The sequence below is a fragment of the Amphiprion ocellaris genome, chromosome 1, assembly GCF_022539595.1.
Source record: "Amphiprion ocellaris isolate individual 3 ecotype Okinawa chromosome 1, ASM2253959v1, whole genome shotgun sequence".
NCBI lineage: Eukaryota > Metazoa > Chordata > Actinopteri > Pomacentridae > Amphiprion > Amphiprion ocellaris.
The window spans coordinates 4254856-4277696 of record NC_072766.1 but is presented as its reverse complement, the minus strand read 5'-3'; the positions used below and the strand labels follow the sequence as shown (position 1 = coordinate 4277696).

Here is a 22841-nt window from a genome sequence, read left to right as displayed (position 1 = left end):
ATTTTTTAAAATGTTTAATATTCTTCTTCTTTAATTGTACTTTTTAAATGTTTGTCGAAAATATTTTATCTGTAATTTTTAATATTTGTATTTTTAAAATTTTGTTTAATTTCATAATGACATGTATCTTGTTGAATTATCTAATTCAATATTTTGTCTGTTTTATATCATTTAATTGTATTTAATGTTTAACTCTATTAAACAGAAGAATATTAAACATTTTTAAAAATGCAAAACATTTAATTAGATTATTAAACCTTTAAAAAGACAAAATATTTAATTAAAAAATCAAATGTTTAATTAGAAAATTACATCCTAAATTTCTTAAATCTTTTTAATAATAAAACTTTTTAAAGTTTTATTGTATTCATTTTTTTCCTTTTAATTGCTTTTTGTTATGTAGTTTATTTCTTTAATCTTCTTTTTCTGTCAAGATTTTAACCCCAACCTTAAAAATGAAATAAACCCTTAAATCACAATGAAAATACTTCTGTTGTCACAATCATGAGTTAGTCAATTATTCAGTTTATCAATTCAACTTTATTTGTTTAGCACCTTTTACACAGATGACAAAACTAAACAAGCAAAGAGAAAAAAACTAGGCTAAAACTATGATTTAAAACTCAAAAACATGTTTTAAAAAAAAAGAATTAACATGGTAATAAAATATGTTGTGTCCAGGGGATGGAGGGAGTTTATTGAAGTCTTCTTGGGCTCACATGGGAAATCATTTAAAATATAAACTTGATATTCAGTCTAAGGAAACTGCAGAGCGACAGAAGAACCAACAATATCTCCTGTTTTCTCCTTTAATGAGTCGACTCTTGTGCTTTCAGACCAAGGAACTACAGACTCTTCACAACCTGCTCAAACTCTTGGTACAGGACCTCACCACACGGGTCAAGAAGGTTTCCGTCTCATTTCTACTCTGAAGATCACCTTCTCCTGCTCAAACTGCTGACAAATGTTTCTGCTGCTCTAAAGTCTGGTCTCCAGAACTTCCTAAAAACTCTCAAAGTCTCTTCTGCTGCAGGTTGCTTTGTAGAACTGTTCTAGAAAACCTCACTAAACCACATGGAGGAGCCTCAAGATAATCATCCAAATGAAACCATACAAAAACCAAACTAGTACAACCTAAACACTAAAGTCTCCTGCAGCCTACCAGAGAACCTCTGAGAACAGAGAATCAGGACAGGAACTCTTACCTTCTGGACAACCAACGCTGGTTCACAAACAAGAATACAGACTGTGTCTGACCAAAAACCTCTGAAGACTCACTACAGCCAAGATAAAGACACAACTCAGCTGCACCAAATCCACTAATCACTGCACACATTAGCACCATGTGCTAACTGTGGCTAAAGAGCCTCATTTACCAAGACAGCTATCCAGTACAAAGCCCTAAAACACACCAAGAAACACATTAAAGACAATTTTACTGCTGGAAGCTGCAAGCCAACGCCTAAAGAACAGACTAAAGCAATGGAGCCAAACCCGGTTCAGTGGTGAACAGAAGCAGAGGAAATGTTTGAATGCAGCTAAATAAAGCAGGAAGACACTGAGCTGCTCAGGTGTTCCTGATAACACCAAGCTGCTCAGGTGTTCCTGATAACACCAAGCAGCCACCTGGACAGCCAATAGGAACACAGCTTCCTGGAAGTCCAGAGGGCTGGCTTAGTCAAGGAAATTTAGTTTAAAGTTGAAGCAGAAAGTTAACAAAGAAAGTTGAAAACCACCTTCTGATCCCTGAAATCTCTGAGTTTTCACACAAAGAACACCTGAACATGTCAAACTGGTTCCATAGTAGAACCATCATTGTAAAAACATCATAGTATGGTGTGTTGCCAAAAAACATTAGGACCCGGCTGTCAGGGGACAAACATGTAAGAAACATGAGAACAGAGAGAACCCAACCAGTAGGTCACAGTTTATCATCCCCCAGTCATCTCCTGAAGTCCATATGGTGAGAGACATCAGTATCTGGTTGTTAATTTACCAGAGGATGCTTATAATCATGCTGATGTGGTCTGTACTCTACAGTATTTTAGTGACTCAATAAATGCCTAAGTTGTTTTCTTTAAATGCTTTTTAGTTTTTAATAAACATTTAACAGCCTATATGTAATCAATAAATGGCCTTTGCCTATCTTAAGAAAAATTCACTCAGAACTCTGATATGTTAACAGTACTAAATAAATCAATAAATACATGCATACACACAAAAATAAGTTAATACATTAACTGTGTTAAGATAAGATTTAGATTTTTAAAAAAAGTTGTTTATGTTTTTGCAGAATCCAGTATTGCTCACTGGTTGGTCATTACATTTTGTTAGTTTGATTTCACTGTTTAAAATGATGCCACCTCTTTTCAGACAGAACCTGTGATAATAAAACAATACAAAATTTTTAGTTCCGTGTTAATAAAGCACTTAAAGCTTTAAGTATGGCTAAATGCTTTTCTAAATTAAATATATCACTCCTTAGGTGGTAGTGGCCCCAAGTTCAGTAAAGTTGGAAAGATATTCACAGATTGGGGCTTCCAGCATCAATAACTCATTAGATATAGGTTGTCAAAACATAAACGGTGCCTCTTTCCCATTGTTGCAAGGCAGACAATGTGCTACAAGCCCAGTTTTATCAAAAGTAGCTGTCTTTCAAGCTACAGGAATAACATTGGTGTCTATGGAGTGAACAGGGTCCGTCTGCAATTTGCAAAACCACTGCAACAGTAAAGAGACAAATATTCAATAACTTCACTCTTATACATTGTAGTGTCACTAAAATCACTGCAGCCTTCAACTGGCTCCTGTTGACAAAGTGTTTTAACAGAAATGTAAATGCTGTAATTTGATTCTTTTAATGAACCATGTAACTTGAATGGATGTGATGCTGGTGTGACCACAGTGCACACGTCTGATGTTGCTCACAGTGGTCCAAGGGACGCTCAGGGAGTTTGTGTGTTTGCTCACACTCAGGAAAAATTAGAGGGAACATTGGGTGAAACATTAATCTATAGGTACAATAATCCTTACTCGCATCACACCAATTATCAATAATGCTCCAGTCAATATTGTGGTCAACATTTTTACTATTCTAGAACATTTTATAGACCAAACCATGTAGGTATCCAAGCTCTACTGAATACCTTCTAGGAATTTTTGACAGTTTTGACAAAAGAAAAAAATATCAGTCTAGATCTAGGCACTTTCAGAAACTAACATACTTAATTCTGACTTAAAAAATGAAACAAACAGGTAAAACATGAGCTAAGATAATCCTCACTTACATCGAATCAATCAACAATCACACTTCAATCCATACTGTGGCCAACATTTTTACTATTTTATAACATTTTATTGACCAATCCAATTCAAGATTAATTGATGACAAAAAGAATCAGCCCTATTTGGAAACCTTTTAGGGATTTTTGACAAAACAAAAAATGACTCACTTTTTAGACATTAATATACTTCATTCTGACTTAAAAAATTAAAACATTAGCTAAAATAATGCTTACTTGTATTACATCAATTAGCAATCACATTTCAATCCATATTCTGCTCAACATTTTTACCATTTTATTTACCAAACCATCTATATTGTTTGATCACAGAAAGAATCAGCCATATTGGAAACCTTTTGGGGACTTTTGACAAAAGAAAAAATGTCAGTTCAGATCTTGGCACTTTTTAGACACTAATATAATTAATTCTGACATGTTAAACATGAAGCCTTAGGTAAAATAATCCTTCCTTGCATAACACCAATTAAAAGTCACACTAATCCATAATGCTGTCAACATTTTCACTATTTTATGACATTTTATTGACCAAACGATCAAGATGAATTAATTACAGAAGAATCAGCCCGATTGGATACATTTGGGGATTTTTGACGAAGCAAAAGATAATGTCAGAGTCAATATACTGTCACTTTTTAGACATTAATATACTCCATTCTGACTTTAAAAATTAAACAAACAGAGAAAACATTCGCTGAAATAATCCTCACTTGCATCATGTCAATTAGCAATCACATTCCAATCCATACTGGGGTTGACATTTTTACTATTTTAGAACATTTTATTGACCAAACCATCCAGACTGTTAGATCACAGAAAGAATCTGCCCTATTGGATACCTTTTAGGGATTTTTGACAAAAGATACCAGACTCTGAATTTTCTCACTTTTTAAATAAAATAATAGTTAAATAACCATCTTTGCATCACACCAATTATCAGTCACACTCCAATCCATAATGTTATCAACATTTTATGACATTTTATGGCGCAAACCATCAAGATTGTTTGATTACAGAAGAATCAGCCCTGGATACCTTGGGGATACTTTGGAGATTTTTGACAAAGCAACAAATAATGTCAGAATCAAGATATTGTCACTTTTTAGACATTAATATACTTTATTCTGACTTTAAACATGAAGCCTTAGGTAAAAGAATCCTCGTATGATCAATCACACTCCAACCCACCCAGTTAGGATACAGCGAAAGCAGCATTTCTGTCTCTCTGTCCCCTCTCTGCTGTCTCTGACTCTCAGCGAGGCTCACTGTGTGACTGGTGGTGAGTGGGCGAGTTGGTGAAACATCATTAGGAGACTATGCTGCTCTGTACGAGAGAGAGAGAGATGGCACTGCGGGCCACTACCACCGAGACTTCCTGTTGCCATAGTAACAGGCTGCGGAATTTCGTGTTGATGCTCGACTGACGGGTTTGCATCTAAACACCCATCATACGTGTCTTCCCCTACTCCCTCCCCTGCCCCCAACAAAGGTCCACGACCCGCCTTCCACCTGAATCACCTGGACGTCGCCGGCAAATTACACAGCAAAGACGCTCGTTATCACCTCTGCTAGCGGCCCCTCTCTAAAGCACACAGAGCCTGAATAAAGTCAATCAGCTGGCTGGGGGACGTCTGCGCTGTCACCGCAGGAGAAGAGACGCGAGAGCGACGGCTGCCAGCATGGATATTACAAGATGACTCATCATCGTGGGCTACAAATCCGCCCAAGCACACTCACCGGGGTTCACCAGGTTTGGTAAAACACCTCTGCGGAGGATGACTTGTTTAAAGAACGGACCTGTGGGCATCAGGGAGCAGCAAACAGTTGAGATCTCAGGGTGATACATTTTGAATTAAAGGGGATGAAATTGCCAGCGTTTCATGTTGATGACCTGATGTGTGTTCATTTATTATTAAAACACAGCATGAGTGGTTCAGCCTTCAGCACCTCACAGCTTGTCTTCAACACACTGGGGATTAATGAATTGTGTGTGAAGGAAAAATGACTCTTTCCCCTAATTGAGGTATTTCCTTGGAGCTGAAGACATCACAGAATATCATGCAGGTTGCATCTGTCAACTACAGACACATTAAATCAAGTTGTAGAATCTTTAGATCACCTCAAATGATCCTACCTTTGACTCCTGTTCCTATTTGCTTCTCCTAAACTGAGGCTGGGAGCATTCAGGCCTCTCTGTCTCTAATATGACCCTGAGAAAGGCAGATGCTGCAAAAGAAGATACAAAAAAAACAGGAAAAACGTGACTTGGTTATGATTAGATATGGTCTAGTTAACATTCATGAGCAGACAAGTTGTCTCCATATTGGGCCGGAATCTAAATATGACATTCCTCCCAACTCCTTATATACCCAGTGTTTCAGAGAATGCTCAGAATCGATGCTGCCAGTGCTCACATCACTGTGTTGCTCGTTGTCGTCCTGATATCAGTAAATCTCATTCTCAACTGAAGCCATCTGAGTCTCCAGAGTGTCTGAATCTGCCTCCTTGACATCGCAGAATTCCCTAACATTGTGCAAACCATTTAATGCTGTTTTTTGTGCATAATACATTCCAGCCTTATCTTTTTCAGGTGTCACAGGTTTAGCGGTCAAACGTTGAACATTTGCTCTAAACATCAACAATAAACTGTCACCAGGCTTATTATAGGATCTACCAATGAACAGAAACAGAGTGCTGTAATTATGGAGTAATTCCATCACTAAATGGAAGCATTTATTTACTAAAAAATTAATCTGACATACGTAATTTGTCACGTCTTTTGTTATGGCATCATACAGGAAGGAATAACGGATCATTTTATAAACTGCACCCTAATTAAGCGCAACACATTCACACACACAAAAAGACAAAACGAACACACGGCAAAGCATCAAACAGCCTCTAATACAGACAAGACTGTAAATAATTAACACTTCTGCTCTTCACAGCATAACTCCTCCTTTGTTAAGTAATAAAATGCAAGGAAAATACAAAAGTGAGTTTGCTGTAGCTCTTGCTGGGCTAAATTAAACAAGTGTTCAGCTGAAATGACATTCAGAATGAGCTGAGACTCAGCAATGTGAGCAAAATGAGAATCTGTGTAGTGTAGTCGCTTCTGCTCGCAGCATTGGCTTCCCCTGCTGTGTGACGGTCTCACAAAAGGCCTCCAGACACAGAGTTGGGAGGATTTCAATCATTTGCACACTGTACTACAGTACTACTGCTTGGCTTTGCTTTTTAAAACGCAGCGCCTCATTCACTCCGTTTTGGGATTTCTGCAAACCAAAAAGTGCTTCAGAGGAGCCTAAATCCTGATTCCTCCACTCACTGGTTAGTTGGCATGGAGCGGTTCTGGATGCATTACAGCATCTCAGGGCTACTTTGCAAACACCAATAGGATTACTGCGCGACAACTTCAGAAAACGGCACTGTTTAAGTCAGAAGAGGCGTAATCCCGTCAAAGAAGCGGCTTTTCGGTGAAAATTTGGCAGCGGCGTAAGCTGTAGATCACAACCGTGAAGGAAACAGAGTGGGGGGTAATAAGAGAACGGCTTGATGGACGTTGTTTGCTCTCAGCTGTCCCAGTCTACGCTGTGAGTCTCTTCATCACCTCTGTCCTCGTCGTCTGAGTCAGCCGACACCTTCTTCATCCTCATCATGGCAGCTTTGATGCTTCGCTCCAGCTCGTTGTCGTTGCTCTGGACTTCAGCTCGAGCAGGAACCACCTACAGAACGACACGAGTCAATTTAACATCAACCAGTCTCCTCCGTCACCTCCTGCTGTTTCAAATGTGTATTCAGTGGAAAAATCAACACGTCATTGTTGTGTTTTTTTCAGGAGACACTTTGAGGCAGCAGTGTAACTAACAACATTAGCAGCAGCTCTGATCCATGTAGGTGTTCCATTAAGCCACGCCACTGAGCCGGTGTGTCTCATACAGCACCCTGCCACTGGAACAACTAAATGGATTCCAGTCATTACTAATGTTATTATTTATATGTAGCTGTCTGTCAGGGCAACTCTTTTTAGTACAGTTATGTGCCGCTATCCACAGAGACGCCTCAAACTCTGATCTGTGACCAACTGTAATAAAATTAAAAGCTTTGGATGTTCACGTCACTGTGGGAAAATGCTGCGTTCACATCATGCAGGAGGCAAACTATGATTCTAACTTGTGATGGCAGCTGTCAGTCTTCTCGTGTGGCTGCCTTTAACTCATCATTGCTGATTCCAGCTGTTTTTAAATCCCTGGCTGCTCATCAAAGGACTCATCTGTGTGTATCAGAGTAACATTTCGATTTTTTTTTGCTATGACATGAATAATTTTCAGCCTTAAAATGGCTTAGATGTAACTACAGGGTTGTGTCTTCTAGATTGTGCAGATCTGTGAACTTCTTGCTTCTATCTCCACTCATTCCAAACCATTCAGTGTAGCTCGAACACACCAGCTCACCTAAAACTCTGCTTAAAAACTGTAAAGCTACTGTACAGTATGGCAAGTTGTAACACTGGAGTAATTCAGCCATACATGTTCACACTGGAAACCATTTTTGAAGGATAATGATACAAAGCACCACCCTGGAAGTACAAGATTTTGTTTTTCAGTGTATGAATCTCCAAAAGTCTGTCATTTGTATGCTGTCATTTCAGGATGGCGATGCTCATTTTTGCTGTTGACTGTTTATTTTGCTCTTTTAACATCTGAAAACATATACAGACAAACTAAAAAAAAATCATTTTCACTGGATGGAGGACACCAACAAAACAAAATAGAGAGGGAAAGAGTACATTTCCTCAAAGAACCCCATAAAGCAAACTGCTAAAAACACCAACAATGTCCAGGAGAGTAATTTAAAGAAAATGTAGCAGAACTGAGTGACAGCTGTTTAACTGCAGAGTTGATTGTGTGATGGATTAAATGCCACTCTTCAACGTCGCACTAAACCTGTCAGTGTTTAATTAACAGAATATTTTGACAGAGAACATGGGAAGTCCATGTTTGCCAACACTTCTGCTCAGATACGCAAAGCTTTCGTTAAAACCCAGCTAACCCGTTTCTAATTACTACCTGGATGTTGACAATAAAGCAATTTACAGGTAGGAAACTAACAATTACTCCATTATTATGTGAATACAACAAAGGCACAGGTTTAAGTAACAAATAAATGCTGGCTGAACTGCATTTTTTCCTGGTTTTGTGCGTGTTTGCTCTGTCATGTTGTCATGGTTTACTGGGGCACAGAGTCACTGCTACTGTTATTAATAACGCTTGTGCTTTTCTCTACTGATGAGCCAAAATGTCTGCTGTTAAAAAAGGCATACCTGATTCTTTCTTTCTTTCTTTGATTGTTGTACGAGCACTGATTGGCAACAAATGATGATAAATTGGTCTGTAGAAGATGCTTTTTTGGCAGATAATGTTTCTAATTTGCCATAAATGTTGTCAAGTACAAATAACTCCCTAAGGATGCCATGCTTTCAGATGTTTTCAGGTAAGACTATTTAACACAACCTATTAAAACAAATGCAGATGAGTGGCAAATGCTTCCTTTCATTTGTCATTCATATTACAACCATATACAGTGTCGCACAGAGATGAACTACAGCTGATTAAACTAGAAAAATAAATGTTGTTACTCAGTTTTGCCAGTGAACTTAGACTGAGCCACTGAACATTTGCCTCATTTGTCTTTTAAACTAAATTTGGCCTCGTTCCACATTATGAAATCCCATAAATCACATAAACCACAAACAGTAAAATCAATCTTGTCTTGTATGAAAAGCAAAAGGCAAGTCATAGTTTATAGTTCTGTTGCCGTCAAGAAATCTGATGAAAAGACCAAAACATACAAAGCATCGACCTGTCTCTAAATACTTTCAGGCTTCTCGACAGTGTGTGGCTGAAAAGAAGCCCAAGGCCGCAGCTGTCTGGCGAAGACGAAAACCTTCAAAAACAGGTCACAAATTCATACTTTCATATTTTAAAAAAGGCTCAATCAAAGGAGGAAATAGCGCATTTGTTGAGGTCAATGTTGAGATGTGAATTAGTACTTTAGTGGAGCCAAACACTGATGTTCTTATTTTTAACAGAGATTTGGCCAAGAGAGACACTGCCAAGGATTTTTTATAGCTGAGAAATCAACTTCTCAGTGCTCTCGGGTGGACAAACCAAGTAATGGCTCCACAGCTTCAAAATTACCCTGCAACTTCTTGCTGCAATAAGCCACTACTGGTCGGTATATTTCCAGCTCACCTTCTTCAGGGTGACTCCCTGTCGGATGGCCGACATCAGGCTGCTCCTTGGATCCTCAGCAGGGCTTGCAGTTTTGGCAGCGGGAACCTTTCGAAGCTTTATCTGTCCACGCTGCAGTGACGCCAAAACTTCATCCATTGTTCCTACAGCAATAACACAATAAAGCAATAACACATTTACATGATTGAAGAAGCTGCACTGAATGTAAAAAATAAAAAAACACCTTGTCTGTTTTTACAGCTTTACTTTCACTGCTGATAAAAGGTCTAAAAATTCCACCAAGTGCACAGAGCTTTCCAAACTTTTTAATGGTGCACCAGACATTGCTAAAAACAGCTTCCTTTGAATGACCTCCATTTCGTATAAGCCCATAAAACGGAAGCCGTGTTGGACGTTGCTGTCTCCCTGGATCCCAGTGTGTACATCAGCAGGACCACAACTGAGGTAAAATGCCTCCTCTGGCCTCGTGGGAGAAGCTGGGAATTTAGGACAGAACACCATGTGCAGGCACACAAACACACACACACACACACACTGTCTCTAAACACACTTCTCTCTGGAACAAACAAACACAACTTCCCCTGCAGTCGAACAAATGCGCACATCCTGCTCCATTCGTATTTCTCCTCATATGTGGACACATGAAGCTGAATTAGTGTGTTTCAGTCTCACCTATATTTTGCTTCAGCATGTTCTTGGTAGGGAAAGGAGGGTCTTCTTTTTCACTGAGAGGCATCGGTGTGTCCTCAAAGGAAGCCTGGACAAGAGGAGGAGGAGGATGTATGGCGGGAGGCAGCGGTGGGGGAGGTGGAGGAGGTGGTGGTGGTGGTGGAGGAGGAGGAGGAGGAGGAGGAGGAGGAGGAGGAGGAGGGCAGGCGGTTGCTGGAGGTGGCGGTGCAGAATAGATCTGGACAGGGATGTCTTTAGGCTGCTGCTTTTTGAGTGTTTTCTTGCTTCTAGGTGCAGGACGGATGGAGGAAGGTCCTACGGGGGCAGGAGACGGGCTGAGGCTGATGATGGACAGCGGCTGGGAGGGACAAGACACTTCTGAAGAGGACGCTCTGGACTGAGGGGTCTTCAGGATGTACTGGCCCTGTCGCTTCTTGAAAAACAAAGCAGTAGAGGGAGAAGAATTGGCTTCAGAAGCAGGGACATTATCTAGTCTGATGTTTTAACACTGACCGCGAGAAACACAAGACGCCTTCACGGCTGTCTGATGTTATTCTGTTTTAAATAGGTCTTACATTGAGATTACAATAAAGTAGCAGAAGGAAGGAACAAATACACACACACACACACACACACACACACACAACAAAAACACAGCTAATGATGCAGACAGGAGGTAAATCCTCCCAGTCTTCTGCTCCAGTCGGATGATCTTATACAAACTCCAAAGAAAACAGAAACAGTTCATAAAATTGATTAGCTGATAAAACAACCTCAACACAAAAGGCAGCTCAGTAGCTGTTCTGAGCTAGAATGCACCAGCTGCTCTAAATCCATCAGTAAATTTATTTCTAAAGCCATTTTTAAGTTCTTAGCGGCTTCTAGCTTGTTTCCAACTATCGATTTCTTAAATCTGATTGCAGCGTTACCACTCAAGCGAGGTCTCAGATAAAGATCCATGACTCAGTTAATGTGTAATACTGGTTGCTAGGAAACATTCGCAGTGTTGTCCAGACAAAAGCAATGAAATATATAAACAGCAAGAGTGAGAACAAAACATTCCCTATTTATGATACAGTATGACTCTCTGCATTCACTGTCCCCAATTTAATTAAAATGACCAAATTCAAAACGAAAATTACAGATGTGGAACTAAACAGCTGTCAGGGATGAAGGAAATGTTAGAATTACTGCTCACTATTGACAATATAGACACAATACTGAAAGCGTTATGCCATTTCATTACATAAAATAGTAACAATTCAAATGTTTCTTCCCACGAGGAAACAATTCCAAGCATCCTAGTCACGTACTTAGTCCAAAAAATCCAGAAAAATAGATATATCAATGATTAAAGTTATTTATTCCTGAGCTGCCATGCATTCTTTAAATAAAATGCTAATTTTAATAGCCATTAGTCATATAAATCCACTCAGTCATATCCTACAGCTGTTCAAGCAGATCTCTGAGCTGAGCTACATACATACGTCAGCATTACATCTTCATAATGACAACGCTAACATGCTGACGTCAAGCAGGTGTAATATTTCCCAAGATCACAACTGCAGTTTAGTGCATTCATATCTGCTAATTATCAATAAACACATGAAAATATCATTAGTTCTATGGGCATATTGAAATTGTGCTCTCATTAAGGCACTGACGGAAAAATACGAGGAGAGTTATCACAGTTCATCCTCAGGGGACACCAGAACACTGACGTCACAAGCTTTTAACATCACTTGCTGCTAAAAAATGCTGAGTGTTTAGCATCAGTTGAATCTCTACTGCAAACAGCCTGTTCACTGATTCACCACGACAGTTCTGCTGCCAAACCAATGCGTAAAACTGAGCTTTTTTCTTCTCTTGTACAGCTCAAGTCCTGTATGCACCAAGAAGACAGCTCACTACTAAAAAACCTTTGATCATCAGAACTTCTCCTGACGTGAGGGTCGAGTAGTTAATAACCGAGTATTAATTTTGAGGGAAACTGTGAAATTAAGCGGCTAAGACGCAGGAGCCTCTGGGGTTTTATTTACTGATGTGGAGGCTGAGTGGAGACACTGACCTCTCTGAAGGATCGTAATCTGCTCAGAGTCTTCTCTCGCTCCTGGTCCACCCACTCTTTCCTCCTCCGCTCCTCCTCTTTCCTCTTCTCTCGTTTCTGCAGACAACAGAGGGAGACAGTGAGTGCTATTAGAGGGAAAGGAATTGGATCCGGTTTCATTTGCCGGTGCGGGAGCATCTCTGTGGGTTGTGCTGTTGCTGTGGTGACGTACCAGGTGGACCTGATGATGCTGACTGAACACTATGGAGCTCTGCTTGGCTGCCAGCTGCTTCTGCTCATGGGCCTCCATGCACTGATCCTAATGACACACAAAATATATCACTTATAGACTGAAAAATACAATAAAAAACGCATTTGCAGTCAGAAATCAGTGAGTGCTGAAGCAAATCGGGCTTTTGTGAAATTGCCACTGAAACAAATAATTAAGTGAGGGAGCATTCTTCAAATATCCTGTTGTTCCCTTTGTTAACTTTATTGTTAAATATTCGTGCATGTGACTCTTGCTCCCTGTGGATTACTGTAGGCAACCTGTGGGAGCTTCTAAGTGGGGTTTTCATCCCACTTTGCTGTCAAGTGTTTTTTTAATCAGACAAAAGAGCATAAAGGCAGCAGGAGGAGACCATGCCAACTGCTTAAATTACTGTATCACATTAAAAAATAACAGCATAATTTGAAAAAAAAAAAATCAAACCAGAGCAATTGGGACATGAGATTGACTATCTTTGAGTATCATTTCAAATTATTTCCAATCTTCTTTAACAGAAAGAACCACACAAATGAATCATTTTTAAAGAATGTCAGAGAACTGAATGCCTGCGGCGTTCGCACCCGCACCTTTTTGTTGCGTAGATATGCTCGCCGGGCACAGATGTTGCCTCGCTTGGTCTCCAGGGTCTGTAGGCGTCTCTTGAGCTGAGTGACGGCTGGAGAGTTTGCTTGCTGAATACCTGTGTGGACCATGCTCTGCAGCTCCTCTGGATCCTCGCACACATCATAGTACACCACCTCCTCCTTCAGTTCTGAAACACAAATGCAGTCCAGTCACTCTTCAGACCAACTCCTCTGTTGTCACCTCAGATTCTGAACAGTGTAAACCTGAACTGTATACTATATGTAACCTATTTAAAGCCAAAGTTCACACAAAGCAGCTCACAGCATGACCCGGGTCTCTCTTTGACGTCGACCTCAGTCGTGCAAATTACATGAAATCTGATTATTTCCTGTTTTACTCGCAAACATACTGTCATTCTGAAACAACATGTCAACAAGAAATCTAGTTTCCTCTATTAGGTTAAGAGAAATCTCATTAACAAAAGTAAATTACTGCAATAAAAACCAATTCCTGGGCCACTTACGCAGGTTTTAAATGCACTCTGCATGACCAAGACACACGGTAGAAAACTACTGTTGCAGCTGTAAAAATGTCATTACTGACCAACTGTATATTATCTGGAGCTTTTGGAGTAATACAACTAGTGCAGATTTAGGAAATGTAATATTATATTATCAAGTGTTCCTCAGCATTATTGCCAGCATTGCTTTTTACTTTTCTATTTGAGTGTTATTTTAGCTTATTTTATTTCAGTAATATATTGTACTTGCTTATTTCTTTTGTTATGTCTGAGCAATATCTGGAACAAAAATTTCCTTTAGGATTAATAAAGTTTTATCTTGTGTTATATATTTCTCTTCCTAATGTTTTACTAAATTAATAACACTTTTATGCATATGAAGTATTTTTATATGTTTACAAGAAACAAAGTGGTCCGCATATCATCCTGAGTCTCTGCAACAACCAGAAGTTCATTTCTAATGAAATAATTCACATGTTCTGACTTTGGCAGTAGAAAAGTCCTGTGTTGATTTGCTCGCTGCATATTTTATTTCCATTATAGACTTCCAACTCTTTTGACAGGCTCCATAAACTCGGGAGCCTCCTTTAATTTGCAAGATCTCATATTTTTCACTGTCCTCCCACTGTCTTTGCTGAACAGTTACTCTTAGAAGACACATTCCTGCTTTTTACGTGGGAAAATAAGAGTTTAAAGAAACACACAACCAAAGTCGCCACAGACACAGACAGCCAGATGACCGGCATATAAATACACACACCTTGGAAACAAACATCCCGTGTCCCATGAGGAGCAATTAAGGAAACATTCACATGAACCAAATACAGTATTTCCCCAAAGTAAACCCTTCACACAAAACACTGAGTGACCAGAAGAACAGAAACCCCTGCATGTAGAGGGGTGTAACGCTGTGTGATTTTAATCATAACCTACAGCATGTTAGAAGGGCGTTGAAACGGCTCTGTGGTTAGCGTAGTGAAGTGTTGCACTACTCTGTGAGGTGGGTTTAAAATTTTGGCTCATAGGAGGAGGATAAAATATTACAGACACATTTTAAGGTTACAAAGTCAATAAAACACTGCCATATGTTGCAATTTGCTGAGTCACCACAAAAAAAAAAACACAGGTAAGCATTTTAAAAGTTCCGTTACCCAAATTAAAAATGGGAAAATCTGCCAGGGGTGATCAAACTATGGAGTGTGACTCTGCAGGAGGTTGTAGAGTGGTTTGTAGAAGCAAAGATAGTACATGAGCTGAAAATGGAAGTTATTGTAGCGAGCTCCACTGTTTTGGCCTGCTTGGTAACAGACGTAACAATTGAAGCAGCATCAGTGGCTGAGACTTAAAACCTAAATATAGAAAAAAAATCTAACTAAAAACATAAAAATCATAATTTTTTGCTCATTTTTTTGGCTACATATATATATATATATATATATATATATATATATATATATATATATATATATATATATATATATATATATATATATATATATATATATATATATATATATATATATATATATATAATGTAGATATAATATTATATATATATACACATACACAAATATAGAACATAAAAAAGCAAAAGAAAAATAACTGAAAAAATATATTTATATAAACCCAAATATAAAAAATTTAGATAAAAATATATTTTTTGCTTATGTCCTACTTTTTTCTAAATCTCTCTCTCTCTCTCGCTATCTCGATATATATATATATATATATATATATATATATATATATATATATATATATATATATATATATATATATATATATAAAAAATAGAATATAAGAATAAAAAAATAAACTGATGTATTTTTGCAACAGTGGGTTTTACAGGGTTAACGAGCTCTAAAATCCTTAATCCCTGCAAGAATTGTTCTTCTAAGGCTCTCACCTAAGTTAAATTTGAACACAGTCACGACAGACACATTTTTTGTATCAGTGTAACTTAAAAAAACATCTGTATTTCATAGAGAAAAATGAAGCTCCTTGTACCTCCAACACTTAGCTGAGAATAATCAATTTTTTTTACATTTTCTTTGGTATTACAGCAATCCAGTGATAGCCATCTGTACACTAGCGAATACGCTGCAAATAAGAAATGCTCATAGCTAACTTGGTATCTTTTAATAGTGACAATTTGTCGAAATGTGGACAGGCAAAACAAATAAATAAATAAATTGATGCTCAAGTGGTGGCCAGAGCCTTTAGTAAGCTAGTATTAGTTGCAGGGCTTTTATACAGGAAAACATTAAACTGTTCAAGGGTTTCAATTTTTATATTTTCATTCACTCCATTAATTAAAAAACAATGGCTAAGATAGTCATACATGTGAGGACCTTTACACTTTAATTACAGTTTCCCAAGGTGACACAGTCAAAGGCTTTTTCTCTCTGCTTGGATGTTCAGTTGTTAAAGCTTCTGGCACGTCAATGATATTTAAACGGATGCGTTTTGTATATCTTTACGTTAATGTTGCTTAAGTGTTTTCAAGTGGAATGTACAAGTAAATTACCATCTCTCACAGTAATTTGATTCTGTTCAAAAGTTGAAAACTCCCTCTAACTAGATGCAGCCTCCGCATTTACTGTTCAGTAATTCTATTTAAATGTATTCTCGGTGTACCTTTAATCTGCCGTCGTAAGGTGTCTATCTGAGCCACCAGCAGCTGCTCCTCATTCTTCAGAATCTCAAACTTGGCATCATATAGTTCTAGTTGGATTTCATAGAACTGCAGTTCCAGCTGGTCCACTGTGTCCGGCTGCTTCTGGCTGTCCTCAAACACAGACCTGGAATCAGTTCTCTGGCTCTGGTTGCTGCCTGACAGGCTCCCCAGCTGCCCCGCAAAACACAGAACAACGTAAAGTCAGCTCCATTAAAGGATAAAACTGGTGGCATTGCAAAAAAAAAAAAAAAAAAACCTGCTCGTTATGTACATACTGTGAATACTTCTTGACACGGTTGCTACTGAACGCAACGCTTTCTGACAGCCGAGACAAATTCTGGATGAAAGACTGTCCTTGAGCATGGTAATCAAAATAGGTTTTGCACTCAACGACATTACCAGGTGAAAAAACTGAAACAGAATCTGATAAAAAAATAAATAAAGGGTTTGTGATGGATACCCCATTTCAAGGGAGTTTTAATCTCTGTACACTTTCACACTGTGATGACATGAGCTGAAACCAGCAGCTACCTGCAATGTAAGTATGCTTGATATAGATAGTTAATGAGCTGCCACACTGAAGGAAAATGCATGTCCTTAAATGCTCTGAATTGTGTGAAACAGAAACACACACACTGTAGATGTGACATAAGAGGTGCAGAGATTGAGGTGATACAAACAACACACACTAAATGCAAAGGTGTCACGCTGTGCACCCAACAGTCACCGAGTTACGTTGACACCAGTGCAAGAGTTTGCGTAGGAGCGGATCACTGATCTCATTAAGAATGCACTCACACAGCTGTCAATGCAAAGGCTCACGTTGATTTCACAGCGCTGGATACTGCCAGGATCTTCAACCCTCATTTTTAAAAAGCCTAATCGGATGAATAATGCAGCCACATGAAAATGAATGTGCTCAAAGTGTTCTCTTTTCTCTTCCAAAATCTCAAAATGCACAGCGTGAAACCCTACAGCAGCTAGTAGTTTGCAGCAGTTTTACCAAAATACTGTGATCCCAACATTAGAAATAAACCCCCATGGAGCCACGGATATGCATATAGCGTTCACATTTTAAGTACGTGCATACACACACACACACACACACACACACACACACACAGACAGACTCACTTATTCATGCATGCAGGTTTTTGGGGGTGTATCGAGGGGATTCTCTGTGTTTTTAGAGAGGCTTTATAAATAGATCAAAGGACGATAGCAGCCAGAGATTCACATCAGACTGGAATACCAAGTGAAAGATACACGAGAGCAAGCAGACCCTGGGTCACATCTCTACAGAGTCACAACCACTACAAAAGCTGCACTGGCCTTGGCACTGAAATAAAGCCATGAATGAAAACTAAAGCCTTACTACTGTGTCAGACTCCAATATGCTGTAATGACTAATTACAGAACCACTACAAAAGCTGTTAAATGTTAATGAAAAAACACAGACACACACACACCCTTTCTCTGATGCTGTCTTTCTTGCGGCTGAGGCACATCTCTGCAGCTCTCATGTGCTGCAGGGTTTCTTTGGCCAATAGGAAACGCAGCTTTTCCAGTCTGGGAGCCGCAGATGCCCAGGCAGCAGGTCCAAACCGACACTTATCCTCCTCCATCTGTTTTAACATACCTGGACATATACACAAAGATCTGCTTAGTCTGTTTGCATCACACAGAAGCACATATAGTCTATGTTATCATGAGAGAAAAACCTCATTACGTTTTGGAGGAGCTTATATGAGTGTTGTAGTGCATTTTTGATGGTACTGCTTCCACTTCGTAAACAATGTGTTGCTACCTGATAATATTCACCACACAAGCTAGATAGATAGATAGATAGATAGATAGATAGATAGATAGATAGATAGATAGATAGATAGATAGATAGATAGATAGATAGATAGATAGATAGATAGATAGATAGATAGATAGATAGATAGATTTGTATTTATATCTATATAAAATATTTGCTTCTTAACATTATTTTCTTTCAACGAAGGTATAAATTCTCAAAATGCAGAAAAGACAGATGGCTACCAACAAAGTAGAAATTTTGACCTGATGTATACGAAAAAAGGCATTAAAATGAATTAATTAATCCTTTAGAGAGAGAGAGAGAGAGAGAGAGAGAGAGAGAGAGAGAGAGAGAGAGAGAGAGAGAGAGAGAGAGAGAGAGAGAGAGTTTGGAGTTTGCATAAATTTCCCCTCCAATTTATGCAAACTCCAAACTCATTTAAAGTGTCTCAACACTCTACTTCCCATGACAGTAACAATGTATATACTATTTGGACTTGTTGATTATTTGAATATTAAATAACATCATTATTATGTTGTTTGTCTGCAGCTGCAGTTACATTTGTGACTCTGCTACACATTTTACTCCAGTGTGACACACAAAAACACATTCATTACACCATCCAGACACACATAAAAGGAAAAAACACAGCAACTTATACCAGCCAGAGCCTTTGAAGTCTGTGTAAAGTAGGTGACAGTGATGTCCTGAATTGAGGCGACTGCGTCTTCTGCTTTCATTCTCCACTCTTCTGCCTCCTTCTCCAGAGCTGCAATCCTCCGAGGACCCAAGTCCTCAAACTCCAAAGACTTCTGCAGACAAGCGAGGTAAGCAAAACAGTGGACACGTTTATACTGGGCGATTTAATGCTTACTTCTTACTCAAGAGCTAAAAATGATTATCATTATCACTGATTATCATATAGTGCACATAGCAATATTGTATTTTCACAAACAAAGAAAGCTGTAAGTTTGTGCAGGCTAAGTTCTGGGGCTCTAAATAAGTATTTGCATTAAATTTGGCAAAACTTTATGCAGACTTTTCCATTAAGAAAATTCCACAAACTCTAACTCCTAATGAGCATATACTCTATATTTAGACATCAAAACAAACTGCAAACTGTATAGACGACATGCAATCATTTACCACAACCTTAAAAAGAACAAGCTGTCTGTATTTACCAGGATCTCTAGTTTGTAAAGGCAGGCCAGCTCTCTCATGTCTCTGAACGGCTGCAGCAGGTACTGGAAGAAAGTGGTGGCAACAGTGACCAGGTCTTGGTAGGCCTCGTCTTCTTCTTCATAAATGCTGTGCAGCGCAACCATTCGGTCAGCAGTACTGTGACTTTGTAGCAGCTGCAAACATGGAAGACATAAACACCATCACCTGGGTTTATTCTGAGCCCACAGCCCAGTCTTTGCTCTGTGTGACTTTTTATACCTCGGACGAACTGAAAAAAAAGAAATCTAACATTAGTCCTTTCAGAATACTGCTTGGGAGGGCTGAAGGTAGCCTCCTGAAGCCACTTCAAGATGAGGTTAGCGGTTAGGGATTCCTGGAGCCAGCTCTCTGACACTGACCGCTGAGGTCAAACAAATTTGGCTCCTCAAATTTGGGTATTAACAAAACATTTCATATGAAACGGTTTCAAGAGATGACACCTTTAGACCACAGAGTTTGTTTGCGTCTAGGCGTGCTTGATCAATATTTGGAATGCTGTTAGGTACAGAAGAAATTGTGCTAAGTTGATGTAGCGTTTGAAAGAGACTAGTTAACAAAAAGAAATGCGACTTCATCTCATGTAAATGGCGGGTGCATGGGATCAGTCTGTAGTCTATAATAACCTGCCACCTTTCTGCACAAAAAGAACAATGGCTGCTTTCCCTTAAGATATAAAGCAATTTCAATGCAACAACACCACAAACTATGCCCTGCTCTCTAACACTGTCAGCAAAACATAATAGGATTTTCATATAGCTGTCATGAACTCAAGGCCTGCTGTATCTGATTGCAGTTTGAATTGTTGCTGACTGTGTACACTAACTGCATTATGTCTCAAATCTCAGAGCTTCAAAGGTGAAGCTGTTGTACTGGCTGTCAGTTATCTCTCACCTCATTATTCACTGGTTAACAAACAACTACAGGGTCAAGTTACAGGTCTGTGTTGAAATCACTTGCATAGGAAAAGGCGAAACTCCCTGGCTGGTCTGCTGATAACGTTGCAACATCCAAAGCTGTGATTGTAATAAACAGACGAGGTTTGCTGTGTCATGGTAGGCCTGCTTTTAGACCTACACCACCACTGCATGGTGCTAGTCCTGCACATCACAGATGTAAACTTCAGAAAATAATACTTCTTCTGTGACGCACAACAGCAACAAGTGTAGAAGAGGAGAGGGAAAAAGGAAACATTTCTAAGATTTTTAAAGTGCTGTTCAACATTAAAACAAGCTTTGAATATAGCCTTTCTCTTTCAATTAAACTTTCCTCCTTTTTGAAAATTTTGTTTTCAGTGGGTTTAGGTTGTTCTTGATGATCCTATTTTAGTCATTTGTATATGTTACTTATATTATACATCAATGTAATGAGCAATATTTAATTTCTTTTTCATGTGCAATATTTCATTATTATGTATGATGTTACTTATTACCTCAATATCATTGCCACCATTACTTTTTACTGTATTATTCTAGCCATATTTAAGCTTACCGTACTTAACAAATTTCAGTATTGTATCATATTTTGGTCTTATTGCTTTTCCACTAAGAACTGCAATTCTTATGACATGTCATTTTATCTGGCACAAGAATTTCCTCCAGGATTAAATGAGTTTAGCTTTACAAATTGATTCTATAAGTGGCAGTGTTGCATGTCTCTATGTAAAATTGTCTATCGGGCTTCTCCTACAAAGCAGTAGCGGAATGGAATCAGCTCCCCACTTAAAGACAATAACTGATTTTTAAAGACTTTTCTAAAGAAACTAAGAAATGGATCCGGAGGAACCAAACCTGTCAGCACTGACAGTCCTTGAAATTACTTATCTTTAACCGTGTAAATGTGAGAATGCGAGATCCTTCTTTAAAAATGTGATTCATTGCTTTTCTATCTTTACTTGTTTCTCTCTTGCCTGCTCCAAGGACTGCAGACAGAAACTAGTGAGCACACTATAATCTGGTCCAGAGCATCTCTGCCTTGAGTATAATGTTCTTCTGTACATGGTCCCTGTCAAATTAACTAATTAAATCAATAAGTCCTTACCCTGTCTTGCTTTCAGCACATGCTTTTGCTGCTGCCTGACTGATAACATGTGCAGGACTCAGATTTTTCATTTTTAAATGAATGAAACTAAACACCTCTATTATCTTTTGCTGTTTTTCAAATGCACAGATGAACCAAACAATGCAAGTTTATGCAATGAGAAAGTGAAACTGATAGAAATGAGGCTGACAAAACAGCTTTCGGTATGATGCAGTTTTGCAGGACTGTTGCATTAAAGTTTTGCTGTAAGTGTAAATAACAAACTGTCATCTGCTGGGTCCTGATGTGACGTCTTTCTCACCTGTCTCAGGAGACCTTTGGCCCTTGACATCTCCTCCTGCATGGTCTTCCTTTTGAACTCCTGCAGATTTTCAAAGTACTCCTCCACATCCCTCTCATCCTGGGCGAACAAGGTATCCAGAACAATCTTTCTCCCGCAGATGTCGATGGCTGTGCTGAAATATTTCTCCAGCTTCCTACACGGAGTGTCAAAATCTCTCTCGTCGTCATCTTCGCCACCGCCGCCGGTTCTTCGATTCAGGAAGAGCAAGTCCCAAATGTTACCCTCCTCAAACTCTGACAAATCCGGGAAACAGGCTCCCAGGACGTCTGCCACGCATGTGAACTGCTGGTGGACGTGTTTGAGGTCGCTGACAGAGAAGAGTCCAGCCCAGCTCATCTGAGGGTCGCCGCCGACTGGGACTTCTGCTTTGCGCTTCTGCCGCTGTAACGTCCGGTTGTGGCAGGTGACGGCGAACTTGCACTCTATGACATTCCACTGGACGATGAAACCCAGCTTAAACGTCTCGTTCTCTTCGAATATGTTGCTCTTGACCGCCACCCAGCCCTCCAGACTGTCCAGCCGCTCATATTCCACGCTGTTCATCTTAAAAAGAGCCGTTTGTCTGCGGCCTGCGACGAACTGTTGGCTCTGTTTACAACGTCCGCCATTTGTGTGACGTCAGGTGCCTTCAAGGACCGCAAAAATAGTCAGAACTATAGCACAACAAGCTAACCGTTATTTCACAGAATAATAAATCTACAGTTATCACATTTACTGAAAATCAATATTAAGACGAAGGCGCAAAAAACAAAACTCTTGTAATTTTGTGACATTATTTAGTATTACACCCCCTATATTTTTGCTAATACGCAATTCCTCCTCAATAATCGTCCTTTCAGTGCACACAAGCTCAGTATTGGTTGATTTTTACATCAAAGTAATCGCCACGGAAAATGTAGCTTCTAGTGTTGTTTTCTACTCGCAGATTGGTCATCGTTTAGATATGTCTACATAAAAAAAAAAAAAAAAGTTCATATTACTAAATGTTCAAGTTTACGTGTATTCTTGAAGGCATCACAGTGTCCATGCTATTCCGTTTAACTTTGACCTTTAAATCACATGCTCGGGGATTTCCACCTTCTAATATCAAAGAATTAATAAGTAGAACCGAGAC

At 39.0% G+C, this 22841-nt stretch overlaps 1 protein-coding gene across 1 annotated transcript; it reads right to left on the bottom strand.

Annotated features, from left to right (window-relative positions):
• Nucleotides 1-520: 520 nt before the first annotated feature.
• LOC111563893 (WASP homolog associated with actin, golgi membranes and microtubules) lies at nucleotides 521-22345 on the bottom strand. Its single transcript, XM_023263174.3, has 11 exons — nucleotides 21686-22345; nucleotides 19308-19481; nucleotides 18788-18938; nucleotides 17792-17961; nucleotides 16283-16493; nucleotides 13128-13312; nucleotides 12505-12591; nucleotides 12294-12389; nucleotides 10229-10658; nucleotides 9557-9699; nucleotides 521-7027 (listed from the first exon to the last, which is right to left on the bottom strand). The coding sequence occupies exons 1-11, from the start codon at nucleotides 22268-22270 to the stop codon at nucleotides 6875-6877; spliced, it is 2385 nt and encodes a 794-aa protein (XP_023118942.2). The 5' UTR covers nucleotides 22271-22345; the 3' UTR covers nucleotides 521-6874.
• Nucleotides 22346-22841: the final 496 nt, after the last annotated feature.